Here is a 13435-nt window from a genome sequence, read left to right on the forward strand (position 1 = left end):
TAGGAAGGGCTTACGGTAGTTCGTGGTGGAACTAAACTTAAAACCTCAGTATTCAGGTTAAATTGCCGTGTTGGCACTTTGCGATAAATAAGTGGGTTTTGGGTAGCGGTTTGGGCACTCGTTCTCTAAAAGGTTCGCCATCACTGCCCTATACACACACCTCTTCTCCCCTCATGCACACCCCCACAAAAACACACACTCATCACCTCACACACTCCGGTATCAAAACAAAGCTTCCAAATTCAAATTCCAGAGCTACAAATCAGAAACTGAGAAGCTGCCCAATAAATCTGTGACACAATTTTACAGCATTTTTTGTCTATAATCTATTTACCAGCATTCCTTCTAGGAGCCTGTTAATAGGATTAGTGATTAAAAGCCTGATAAGAATTGGCGAAGTGTACCTCCCTCTGAGGCATGTTGGCTTGGAAGCTTGCTCAAGGCTGGAAACGGGAGTACTTTAAGGATACCAATCAAGACACTAGAACAGACGTTTGCTTGCTTGCTCTGGAAGGGAAGATGGAGAAGCCACGGCCCCTGTGGGACAATCCCTTACAATTTGTGTTTGCCTGTATTTCCTATGCTGTGGGTCTGGGAAATGTTTGGAGGTTTCCGTATTTGTGTCAGATGTATGGAGGAGGTAAGGGGCATTTGCTTGTGTTTCAGGATTTGTCGTCAAATGGACAGTGTTTTGGGGTATTTTGATCAGGAGGCAGGTGTGGCAGTGGTCCTTAGCATTTTTATGTAAAAGAAACAAATGGTTTCCATTTTCTAAAAAAAAAAAAAAAAAAGAAGTTTCTAATTAATTTAGTGCTTGTCAAAGGTGCTGGACTGACAGCCCTGGAAAAATCCTCTGTTTTTCTAAGGAATGGGTTTAGCACAAGCTGCAGCTGTACAAGTTTCCCCATAATGCCCTGCTGATATGCTTCAGCCCTGCTGTGGAGGGACCACCTCCTTGGGTTAAATGGACCCTACTCAGCATAGAAAAAGGATGTATGTAAGAGAGATTGCAGATTTTTGGTGGAGTTTCACTCGTATCCCTTCTCCACTTATCCATCTGTTAAATGCTGGCAAGGATCAATCAAAGCGTTATTTTACAGCCTGACTGTAATCCAAACAGATTATTATAGAATAGCAGTGAAAGTTTGCTGAAGCTGAAATGAGACACTGCATTGTGTTTGCTTTAATTCCGACTTTAAAAGTTTAACATGAATGAGCTTGCCAGGATGGTTCTTCTGTACAGTAGGAGTGTGCTTGCACTTCATTAACTCCAGAAGTTCATCCAAAGAAAATATAAGGATAGATGAACTTAGGATAAAAATGTATTTTGGTATTTTTCTCTTGATTTTTTTGTAAAGTCATAACTATTAAGCATTTTTTGCATTCTGCAAATAACAGTAGGAATAGAATGTTATGACTGAATTACAGTGGAAGACGTCGCCAAGAGGATTACCATTACGTGGCTGTCAACAGATAAATCCTATATAGATTAATAAAATAAGGAGAAAGACCACTCAGTGTGGTTATATGCAGGAAAGTACATACAGTCGTTATACTACACGATTTGATCAATAAAAAAAGTCAATAAAAAGATTAATTGTACGTTTTTAGTGGTGCCATTCCAGGATAAGGACTTTGGCCATACCTGAGAGTAAGATTTCAACAACATCCATAATAAACCTGTGTAGCATGTCCCAGAAGGGGGAGGCAGCAGAACAGAATGTGGATGAAGACCCAACTTAACCCATACCTTCTGCAGCATGAAATATCCACTCCTTTGTGAATGCATGCCAATTTTAGATGAGGTAGAGTCCCATAATAATCTTGAACTGGAGCTATACACAGGATACTAATGCCTGGCATTTAGGTGCTTTTTGCCAAATACCAGCCCAATCTTTCACAGCCAGGGAGGGATATATGAGCTTATCCCAACAGCCTATGCATGACAGATCATAAATTATTTGGCTTATTATGAAGGTGTTTTTTTTATGTAGAAGCAATTAAGCCCTAGTGATTAAAAAGAATGTGAAAAGAATATTCTCTAAAGGAGATATTTCTCTGAGAATATAGGCTTTAACTCTCAAGTATAGTTCTGATCTGATCTACAAATGCACAATAAAGGGACAGCTAGATGTGTTAAACATTTCATTGAGCATATGAAAAGTGAGAAATACATGCCTTTAAAAGACTTGCTTGGTAGACATGGGTGTCTAGAGATAAATCAAATAATGTTCAGAGCAATGATAAGTAAGCTCTGCACAGACCAAGATGTGCATGAATGGGGAAATAGTTGCATGCCAACAAAGCTGGCGGAAGCACTAGGCGAGCTATGCCTGGGCCTAAGGTGCCGACTATTAGGGGACGCGAGCCATGTGGGACCGCAGGAGGCAGCAGCAAAGAGGAGTGGGGATTCCAACATCCACTCCTCTTTGCCGCCGCCACTGGCGAGAGGTGGGAGTCGGGGCTGCGACCGGGGGTGGGGTGGGGTGTCGGCGTGACCAGGGGGGGTGTTGGCGTGACTCTGGAGGGGGGCGGCGCAAGGCCGAAGGTGCCTAGGATCAGGGTTGGTGCAAGGGGATTAGGTGCCCTAGGCACCTTCAGCCTTGCGCCACCCTCCCCCCCCCCCCCCCCCCCCCCGAGTCACTCCGACATCCCCCCCATCCCCGGTCGCAACCCTGACTCCCACCTCTCGCCAGCAGTGGCAGCAAAGAGGAGTGGAGGTTCGAAATCCCCACTCTTTACTACCGCCGCTCGCAGCTCCACATGGCTCTCCCCCCCCTAATAGTTGGCGCCCTAGGTCCAGGCCTAGCTCGCCTAGTGTTTCCGCTGGCCTTGCCTAGGGTGCCTGGTCCCCTTGCACCAGCCCTGCATGCCAATTATAGTACAGTCTAACCTGATCTCAGATCTACAGAGTTAACATAGTGACATAGAAGGGGGAACATTTCCCCAGACTCTATTTCGATCCAATGGCAATGTCCAGTTTGCAACTTCCAGTATACCAACTTTTTGTGTATGATGGCCCAATAATACAACTGAAAATCAGAAAACACCAGGCTACGTTCATTGGCAGGAAGCAATAACACAATAAGCCTAATCCAAGGCTATTTTCTTCACCAGATCTACCTATAGGCACAATTAAGTACTAGTAGTGAAAGCCCATCCAAGGACGGGGAAATACTCTGAAGTGTAGGAAGTGCGTTAATGATATGTTTGGTAGTAGAATCACAACCCCATTCCCTCATTTCTTTATCCCCCCTTCCAAAGCCCCTTTGATTCCCTCACTCTCCCTCTTTCACTTCTCCCCTTACTTGATTCCCTCACTCACTCTGGCTCCCTCCCCTCCTCACAAACCCTTGGTTCCCCCATGAACTCCACACTCACCCTGGTTCACTACCCTGCCACAAACCACCTCATTCACTTTGGTCACACCCTCCCCTGCTCCCACCACCCCATGACCCCCTCACTTCCCCTAGTTCACTCACTTCCCCATCCCACGATCACTCTCCCTCTTTTACTTCCACCCCATCTTATCCCCTTACTCACCCTGGTTCCCTTTCCTCCACAAACCCTTCACTTACTTTTGTTCCCCTAAAAACTCCTCACTCACCCTGGTTTACTCTCCCAACCCAAATCTTTCACTCACCCTGGTTCATTACCCCCTCTCCAAACCCCTCATTGACTTTGGTTCAGTCCCTCCCACCACCCCACAACCCCATTTCACTCCCCCCCCCCCCCCCATCCCCAGTTCCCTCACTTGAGAGATGGTTCACTGGTAGATCTGTGAGAAGCAGGTTGCAATAGTCTAAGTTGGAAGTGATGAGAAAGTGGATAAGGGTTCTGGTTGTGTGTTCAGAAAGGAAGGAACAGATCTTGGTGATATTATAGAGAAAGAAATGCACATTTTAGCAGTGTTTTGGATACTTGTAGAGAAGGAGAAAGAGGAGTCGAAGATGAGGGGACTCGTAGGATTACAGTGTTATCCACATAAAGGAGAAAGGAAGAAGAGGGGAAGTGGGCTTGGGGGAAAAGATAAGCAGCTCTGTGTTGGCCATGTTGAGTTAAAGGTGATGGTGGGACATCCAGGCAGCATGTCAGACAAGTAGGCTGAGATCTGGGACTATATTCCTTCTGAAATTTCTGGTGTACAAAAGTATATCTGGGAACCATTGGTAAAAATATGGGATTGAAAGTCATGAGAGGAAATCAGAGCAGCAAAGGATTTAGTATACACAGAGAGAAGAGAAAAGGAACCAGGAGACAACCCTGAGGCACACCAGTTGATAGAGGGATGGCAGTAGAGACAATCTGCAAGAGAAATACTAAAAGTGTGATGGAAGAAGTAAGAAGAGAGCATGACAGTGCAGTCTTGAAATCCAAATGAGGACAGAGTATCAAGGAGTAGGTGGTGATGTGTGTAACAGATAGGTCAAGGAGGATAGGGACTGAGTAAAGGCCTTTTGGTTTTAGCCATAAACAGGTCATTGGAGACTCTGGCAAGGGCTATTTCTATGGAATGTAGGGAGTGAAAACCAGACTGGTGTGAATCATGAATGACTTGAGATGAAAGAAAGTCAAGATAGAGGTAGTGAACAGCACATTCAAGAGATTGGAAGCAAAAGGGAGGAGGGAGATTGGACAATAGTTTATAGGACAGGCAGGGTCCAGTGAGGGTTTTTTGAAGGGTGGTGTAATGGCAGCATGTTTGAAGGCAGCAGGAACAGTAGCAGTGGAAAGTGATAGCTTGAGGATGTGGCAAATGGAAGGGATGAGTGCAATGGAGAAAGAGCTGAAGAACTGGATGGGAACAGGGTCAGAGGAACAAGAAGATGAGCAGTTTCCTCCATTGTGATTTCAGAAAGAGAGAATGACGGAGGCCAGTGGAAAGATAGAGGAAAGACGTGGGAGATGGAAGTAGAGATGACTCAAGGCTAACATACCTCCTGTGATGGTTCAACCTGGATAGTATTTTCAGAGGCCATATTTCAAATTTAAGATTTTAAATTGTTCACTTTCAGATAGTTAAACTTGTTATTTCAGGGTTCCCTGAGCGGAGGGGGAAATCTCTTTCAAGACCCTTCACATTGCTGCTCTTAATTTCCAATTGAAGTGTTTGAATATGGCATTGATGATAACAACACAACTGAGGTTTGCATTCAAGCTCAAATGAAACACATTGGTGTTTTAGTGGTTTACAACAATACTTTTTACTGATAGGTTATAAAATGATACGTTATAGTCTTTACAGCTGATGAATTCACTTTTATATAGTACAAGTGCTTCTAAATAAATGTGTGACTTCTTACATACTTATTTACATTGAAGGTGTTAAGCCAATTGATATAGTCTTTAAGTTGATGATTTCTTCTCTCCCATAAGTGTAGGTGAAACTTATACCTAGCTTGATGGACTCTATAACAGGGTACCATCAAGCTAGGATGAGATAACATAGTACAAAATTTCATCTTTTTGAGACTTTCCTCACCCCAAATGACATCAAATCTTCACTGAGGTGTACTGTGCTGTTCGTACCTCTCTCGCTATATGCAAAACTGGCCCCTAAACTCTAAGCCATCACCAACACCTCATCTTGACCTATTTGGTGGCCCTTCTATAGAGATATAAATAGGTGCACACCATGAGGCCCTTCCTAGAGGCTATCTCTCTCTCTCCACTCCTCTCCTCTCATCTCTCCAAGCCCAGAAATGACCAAAATGCAATTCCAAAAATTTATCACAAATTGCATTATGGCCATTTCAGGCATATCACACAGCCTAAAGCAGGAAAAAACATGTACTTATTTCCAGCGTTAAAACCATGCGATAGCATGCATTATGCTATCACATGGTACAATATTGCTCCTAATTCCCACCCAAAACTCCTCCCTGATCCCACCCACTCTGAAAGTTTGCATTCACACCATGCATTACCATAGATTTTGTGTGTGTTATGACGTTAACCACACGTTATCGCATGCGTTAACGCCATCATGCATTTTGATGAATGATGGGGTTAATTAATGAGTACTCCAAATTAAATAAATCAATCTACAAATATAAAGTGGAGTGGGAGGTGGAAGGAAACTCCCATCCAAATAAAAGGCTCCAAGGAGGCACCAACCCAATTAAGAGAAAAATCAGAGCAACTAAGACATACTGCCACTACAAAAGCAAATAGGGAATCCACATGGTAAGATGTTGGCAATGCCCTAAGTACCAGTGGTGCCTACCATTTATAACTTCCATATGGGGGAGCTATACATCCACAAGATTACTATTATGTTTCTCCCCACATTAATGGTACATTCTGCTAACTAAATCCTAGAAGGGGACTAACAGGACTCCTACACTAATTTTGTGAATCTTGTTATAGAAGTAGTCAGCCATAATCTGGGCAGAAAGTGAAAGGGGGGAAAAGAGGTGAAGGAAGTTTAGGGGTTTTTTTGTATTATTTTTATTTACCTTCATTCTAGTTTAATATTTTTGCTGATAAGTTTTAGTTTTTATATTTTAACATTTTTGCTAATTTTGCGGTTGTGTAATTTTATATAAATTGTATAAATGTTCTATACATTGTTTTGATTATCTTTTATGTAATAAAGGCAATCAATCAAGATAAACTAAACTAAAGAATGTAGCAAAGAGATGACGAGGGTTGGATGCAAGAGAGTTTGTCAGATGGATGTAGAAGTCTTGCTTGGCAAGTGCAATAACAGACTGGAAGGAGGTCAGCATGAATATGAAATGTATGTAATCTCCTGGTGGAAGGAGGATAACCAATGGGACACTGTAATTCCAGGGTACAAATTACACTGAAATAATAGGATGGATCAATTAGTGAAGGGGTGGCACTATATATTAAAGAGGGCACCGAGACAAACAAGATAAAAGTTCTGCAGGAAACAAAATGCAATGTTGAATTTTTATGGATAAAAATTCCAGGTGAAAAGGGGAATAAAATAGTAGTGGGGGGTGTATTATCTCCCTGGCCAGAATGAACAAACAGACCATTAATTGCTAAAAGAAATTAGGGAAGCTAACCAAATCAGAAGCACTGTAATAATGAGTGATTTCAATTATCCCAATGGGTGAATGTCACATCAGCACATGCGAGAGAAGTAAAGTTCCTAGGTAAAATAAATGACTGCTTCATAGAGCAGCTGGCACAAGAACCAACAAGAGGGGGAAACTATTTTAGACCTAGTCCTTAGTGGATCACAACATGATCAAATTTGACTTAACTGGAGGGAAGTCAATAAAGAAATGTATTGCGACAGCACTTAACTTTCAAAAAGGGCACTATGATAAAATGAGGAAAATGGTTAGGAAAAAACTGAAAGGATCAGCTGCAAAAGTAAAGAGTTTACATCAGGCATGGATGTTGTTTAAAAATACCATCTTGGAAGCCCAGACCAGATGTATTCTCTGCATTAGAAATGATGAAAGGAAGGCTAAACAACTATGGCATGGTTAAAAGTCAAGGTGAGAGAGGCTATAATAGCTAAAAGAACATCTTTTAAGAAATGGGAAAGGGATCAAAATGAGGAAAACAGGAAAGAGCATAAGCACTAGCAAGTTAAATGCAAAGCATTAATAAGGAAGGCAAAGAAAGAATTTGAAAACAAGCTTGCTGTGGAAGCGAAAGCTTATAATAAAAACTTTTTCCTGTATATTCGAAGTAAATAGCCTGCAATGGAGTCACTGAGGAAGATGTAAGAGAGATATCCATGCCAGAAATGATATTCAAAGGTGATGATTCAGCAGAACTGGAAGATGTAATAGGGTGAATTGACAAACGAAAAAGTAGCATATCACCTGTACCAGATGGTATACCTCCCAGAGTATTGAAAGAACTGAAAAATGAAATTCTGGCTATTAGTCATTTGTAAATTAGCAATAAAATCATCTATCATACCTGAAGACTGGAGGGTTGCTAATGTAATGCCAGTTTTTAAAAAGGAATCTGGGGTGATCCAGGAAACTACAGACCAGTGAGTCTGACATCTGTGCCAGGTAATCTGATAGAAACTATCATGAAGAACAAAATTGCTAAATATATAGTTTGGCATAGTTTAATGGGACAAAGCCAACATGGATTTAGCCAGAGGAAGTCTATCCTTACCAATCTGCTATGTTTTCTTGAGGGCATAAATAAAAATTTGCATAAAAGTAAGCCATTTAATAGAGTGTATCTGGATTTCCAGAGAGCATTTGACAAAGACCCCCATAAGAGAATTCTTAGGAAATTAAAATCATGAGACAAGGGCAGTGTCCTATTGTGGATTGCAAACTGTCCTATTGTGGAAGGCAAACAGAGAATAGGGCTAAATGGAAAATTTTTCCAATGGAGAAGGGTGAATCCTGGAGTGCCCCAGGGTTATGTTCTGGGACCACTGCTTTTTAATATATTTATAAATGACCTGAAAATGGGAACAACAAGTGAGGTGATCAAATTTGCCAATGACACCAAATTATTCAAATTTTTAAGGATTGTGAGAAATTGCAAGAGGACCTTGAAAAACTTGGAGACTGAACATCCAAATGGCAAATGAAATTTAATGTGGAAAAATGTAAAGTGATTCACTTAGGAAAGCATAACCAAATTATTGCTACACAATGCAAGGTTCCACATTATGAGTCACCTTTTAAGAAAAGGATTTAGGCGTCATTATTGATAATATGTTGAAATCCTCTCTTCAGTGTGCAGCAGCAGCCAAGAAAGCAAATATAATGCTAGGCATTATTAGGAAAGGAATGGAGAATAAAACAGAATATCATACTGCCTGTATATCGCTCCATAGTGTGACCTTATTTTGAGTATTGGTGCAGTTCTGATCACCACATCTCAAAAAAGATTTTGCAGAATTAGAAAAGATACAGAGTACGGCAACCAAAATGATAAAGGGGATGGAATGATTTCCCTATGAGGAAAGGCTAAAAAGATTAGGGCCCTTCAGCTTGGAGAAGAGACAGCTGAGGGGAGATATGAGAGAGGTCTATAAAATAAAAAGTGGAGTGGAACAAATAAATGTTAATTGATTATTTACTCTTTCAAAGAATACAAAGACTAGGAGATACATAGTGAAGTTACTAGGTGAGACAATTAAAACTAATAAGAGAAAAGTTTTTTTTACTCAACACATAATTAAGTTCTGGAATTTATTGCCAGAGGATGTGATGAAAGCTATTAGTGTTGCTGAATTTAAACATGGTTTGGACAATTTCCTGGAGGAAAAGTTCATAAACCATTATTGAAGTGTTGCAGAAATCCACTGCTTATCCCTGGAGTAAGCAGCATGGAATCTATCTGCCCTTGGGATTTGACTACCTACCTATGATCTGGATTGGCCATTGTTGGAAACAGGATACTGGACTTGATAGACCTTTGGTCTGATTCACTGTGGCAAGTCTTATGTTCTTAAAGCATTTTACACAACAAACAGTCCAGGTCATTCATCAAAATGTGTTAGGCCCTAAGGCGTGCGATAAAAGAAAATTATTACTCACCTGCTAATTTTCGTTCCTGTAGTACCATGGATCAGTCCAGACCATGGGTTATGTCCCCCTTCCAGCAGATGGAGTCAGAGCAAAAACTGTAAGGACAGCCCCTAATAGGTTGGAGCACCCTCTGCGTCCCTTCAGTATTATGAATAACAAAGCTATAAAAAGCACACAGTATGAATCAAAACAAGTGGGAAAACCATGAATACTTAACTTAATGAACCCGGAATGAGAACATTTAACTTTTAGAAACTAGTTACAGAATAAGTTCTGCATACGTACTTGTAGAAAGAACTTGTAAGAAGAAATGCCAAACAGATATAGAGAGAAGCAGGCGAGCCGATCCCAAAACCTTACCCCATAACAGACTTAGGCTGGGCATCTGGACTGATCCGTGGTACTACAGGAACGAAAATTAGCAGGTGAGGAATAATTTTCTTTGCCCTGTACATACCCGGATCAGTCTAGACTATGCGATGTACCAAAGCTTCCCTACTTAGGGTGGGCCCCCTGATAGCCCAGCTCGAATGACTTGAGCTCCGAACCAGCCGAAACCCAGATCCTGGACATTCAAGCAATAGTGTCTGGCAAAAGTGTGCAGCGACTTCCAGGTAGCCGCTCTGCAAATCTCTTGTGGAGAAACAGCCCGGCTCTCAGCCCAGGAGGCTGCTTGTGCGCGAAGGGAATGAACTTTGATGCCATCTGGAGGAGAATGACCAGCGCCGATATATGCAACAGAGATAGCTTCCTTCAACCAGCGTACAATCGTGGTCTTGGAAGCCTTGCCTCCCTTCTTGGGACCGCCCCAGAGAACAAAGAGGTGGTCCGTGACACGAAACTCATTCGTTGCTTCCAAATATCGGGCAAGAACCCGTTTGATATCGAGACGTCAAAGCTCCCTAGGACTGTCGACCAGGAAGGAGAGCAGTTCCACTGACTGATTCAAATGGAAGGAGGAGACCACCTTGGGAAGGAAGGAGGGAACCGTACGTAAGGAAACCCCTGAAACAGTGAAGCGGAGATAGGGCTCCTGGCATGAAAGTGCTTGAAGTTCGGAAATCCTACGAGCTGAACAAAGAGACGCCAGGAAAACCATCTTGAGCGAGAGATCCTTAAGAGAAGTCTTGGCAAGAGGCTCGAAAGGAGACCTACCTAGAATCCACAGGACCAAATGAGACTCCAAGAGGGACACAAGGAGTGAACCGGAGGTTTAACATGTTTTACACCCCGTAAAAAAATGGATTATGTCTGGATGGGAGGAAAGAAGCACTCCATCGAGAGGGTCGTACCAAAACTCCAAGGGCCGCCACTTGAACCTTCAATGAGTTGTATGCCAAGTCTTTGTCCAACCCTCGCTGCAGAAAGGAGAGAATGTGGGCAATAGAAGCATGGCGGGGAGATACATGCATAGAAGTACACCACGCTTCAAACACTTTCCAGACCCGGATATACGCAATGGACGTAGAGGATTTTCTTGACCGCAGGAGGGAAGAAATAACCGCCTCAGGGTAACCACGTCTTCTCAATCTGCAGCATTCAAAAGCCAGGCCGCAAGACAGAAGTGATCTGCCTGGTTCGGCAGATGGCCTAGGTGAAGAGATCCGTCCACAGTCAGGTTGACCAAGTCTGCGAACCATGGTCGGCGAGGCCATTCTGGTGCTACGAGGATTACCAGACCGTGGTGAAGTTCTACCCTCTGAAGAACCTTCCCTACCAGTGGCCATGGTGGAAACATGTAGAGGAGCACGTTTTGTGGCCAGGGAAGAACTAGGGCATCCACTCCTTCTGCGCCGTGTTCTTTCCTGCGACTGAAGAGGTGCTGCCCTGGATGGTGACCGATAAGCCCACAGGAAACAGTCAATGGTACCTAAGATTTTTTTTTCATAGGATTCTGGTTATCGGATGGTACTCTTGCCGGCGTTTGAGAGTCCCAGGAGAAAGGTCGGCAAACATTGACACCGATTGCTCCTGCCACAGCCAGGATTGCTGCTTTCGGGCTTTATTCAAAATCTGTCCTTTCAGCGAATACCTAAGGAAACATGTTATTATGTCCCTGGGTTGATTACCTTACCGCTGCCCAAGGGTACGGTGAGCCCGCTCTAATTGGATCTGTTGTGGAGTGGTTTCACTATCCTTGTCTGTTCCCTGTGCCAATAGAAAAGCAAAAAACAAGCGGACTACCTCGTGGCAGTCCTGGAAGGCCTCCGTTTCGGGTATGCCGTGAAAGCACAGGTTACACCTGCAATTTCTGTTTTCTAAGTCTTCGACTTTCAGTAGGAGCTCCTCCTCCGCTTTGGCCCTCTCTTCGCATTGATGTTTAATCTGTTCCAATTTTGCCACGTGGGTCTCTAGGCATATGTCGCATTCGTCCACTCTATGCCCAATCTTGGCCATGTTGTCTCTCATTTCCGCCATTTTATCCAGCAGTTCTTTTTTATTTGCCTTCATGTCTTTACGGAGATTTCCAAACCATTGGCGGAATTCACTTCGGGTGGGAATCTCCGGCAACTGCACTCCCTCCTCTCCGGTGTGAGAGTCGGCGTTCTCCTCTTTCTGCTCCTCCATGACTGGATCTTCTCTCGTACTTAGGTCTTCCAGCACTTCTCGACTCTTTATATAAGAGAATTTGCTGAAATCCGACCCTTTCCGTTTCTGAGACATAGCCTGCAGTTATGTGACTTATGGTGCTTATTTTATCTCCGTGAAGGGGGAAGGATGGATGGCGATTTTCTATCTTATTAGCTCGTGGTGCTCGGGAGCTCTCAAGTCAAGCTGCCATCTTGTGCCGTGATGTCACCGCCTCCCTCAATATGTTGTATTATTTTAACAAATAAACTACATAGAATTTTAAAATATTGCATATAGAATTTTGTATTTTTTTGGTGCAGAATTCCCCTAGAAATCCTGTAAGAATATTGTCATGAGATGCTGCCTATGGCCATCCCCAAGGTTTGTCCTAAACAAAACCTGACTAAGCACTTTAGTAAACAGTTTTCTGTTTCTTCACAAACAGCACAATTTCACACCTCTGAGGCACTGGGAAATTCCATACATGTGCCGCAAGAGTTTAAACACAGGCTGGTATAAACTCTATACAGCAAAAACAATCTTCTCTTCTGTCTCTTGTCATACTCAGTAGTAATTTTCTAAATAAAAAGGTATCAGATCAGCTCCAGTAGCAGCCTCTACCACTTTTATCCAATGGGGAATAGGAAGCAAGTTCAAAAAGGTTCCAGGTCAGTGACTTGGTGTGATGGGGCAGAAAATCACCACTGGTCATGCTACTAGCCTCTAACAGCAGCAGGCTTCCCAGCCTCCTATCATAGATATTCTTTATGGGTGTGGTAACCTTTGGGATTCCTGACCTCATCTTGTTAGACCGCTGCCTCCCTGCCAATCCCCTGCCCCCAGTAGTCTCCTGCTCAAAGGAAACTGCTCTCTCTAAGTAGATCTTTAATTAGCCTCATCTGAATTTCCCAGTTACTATCATGTTCCGCTATAGGCAGTACCTTTCTCCTTATCGGCTTTAGAATGACTCTTGGGACTTCAACTCACAGCAGCCTCCTGATCTCTGTTTCAGAAGTGTTACCTCTGGGATTCTTTTTATAGTACCCTCTGTGTCTTTGGCTGGCTACTTTTTCCTGATCTCTAGACTGTTCCTGACTGTTAAAGGTACCCACTTTATCACATAAACTTCCCCTCTTCAAACAGTATGCTTGCACAACCAACAAAAGCCATGCTGCTACTTCCTGCAAAGACATAACTGGACTGAGACACAATTTCTGATCTCTCAACCAGCAAGCTACTACATCCAAAGGTTTAAGTTGGACACTGCTGCTATTTGGTCAGACCACCCATCTTTACTGAGAGTTAACAGTCATCTGTGAACAGAAGACATTCCACACTGAAAAAATAATGTTATCAATGATTAAAAAGCA

General features: G+C 42.8%; 1 protein-coding gene across 1 annotated transcript in view; it reads left to right on the forward strand.

The window, feature by feature from the left end:
• Positions 1 to 456: 456 nt before the first annotated feature.
• SLC6A20 (solute carrier family 6 member 20) overlaps positions 457 to 13435 on the forward strand; it is a 148464-nt gene continuing 135485 nt past the window's right edge. The window contains exon 1 of the mRNA XM_029589461.1: positions 457 to 640. Coding sequence (XP_029445321.1) covers positions 520 to 640 — 121 coding nt within the window. The 5' untranslated portion in view covers positions 457 to 519. The remainder of the gene's footprint in view (positions 641 to 13435) is intronic.

The sequence above is a fragment of the Rhinatrema bivittatum genome, chromosome 2, assembly GCF_901001135.1.
Source record: "Rhinatrema bivittatum chromosome 2, aRhiBiv1.1, whole genome shotgun sequence".
Lineage (NCBI taxonomy): Eukaryota > Metazoa > Chordata > Amphibia > Gymnophiona > Rhinatrematidae > Rhinatrema > Rhinatrema bivittatum.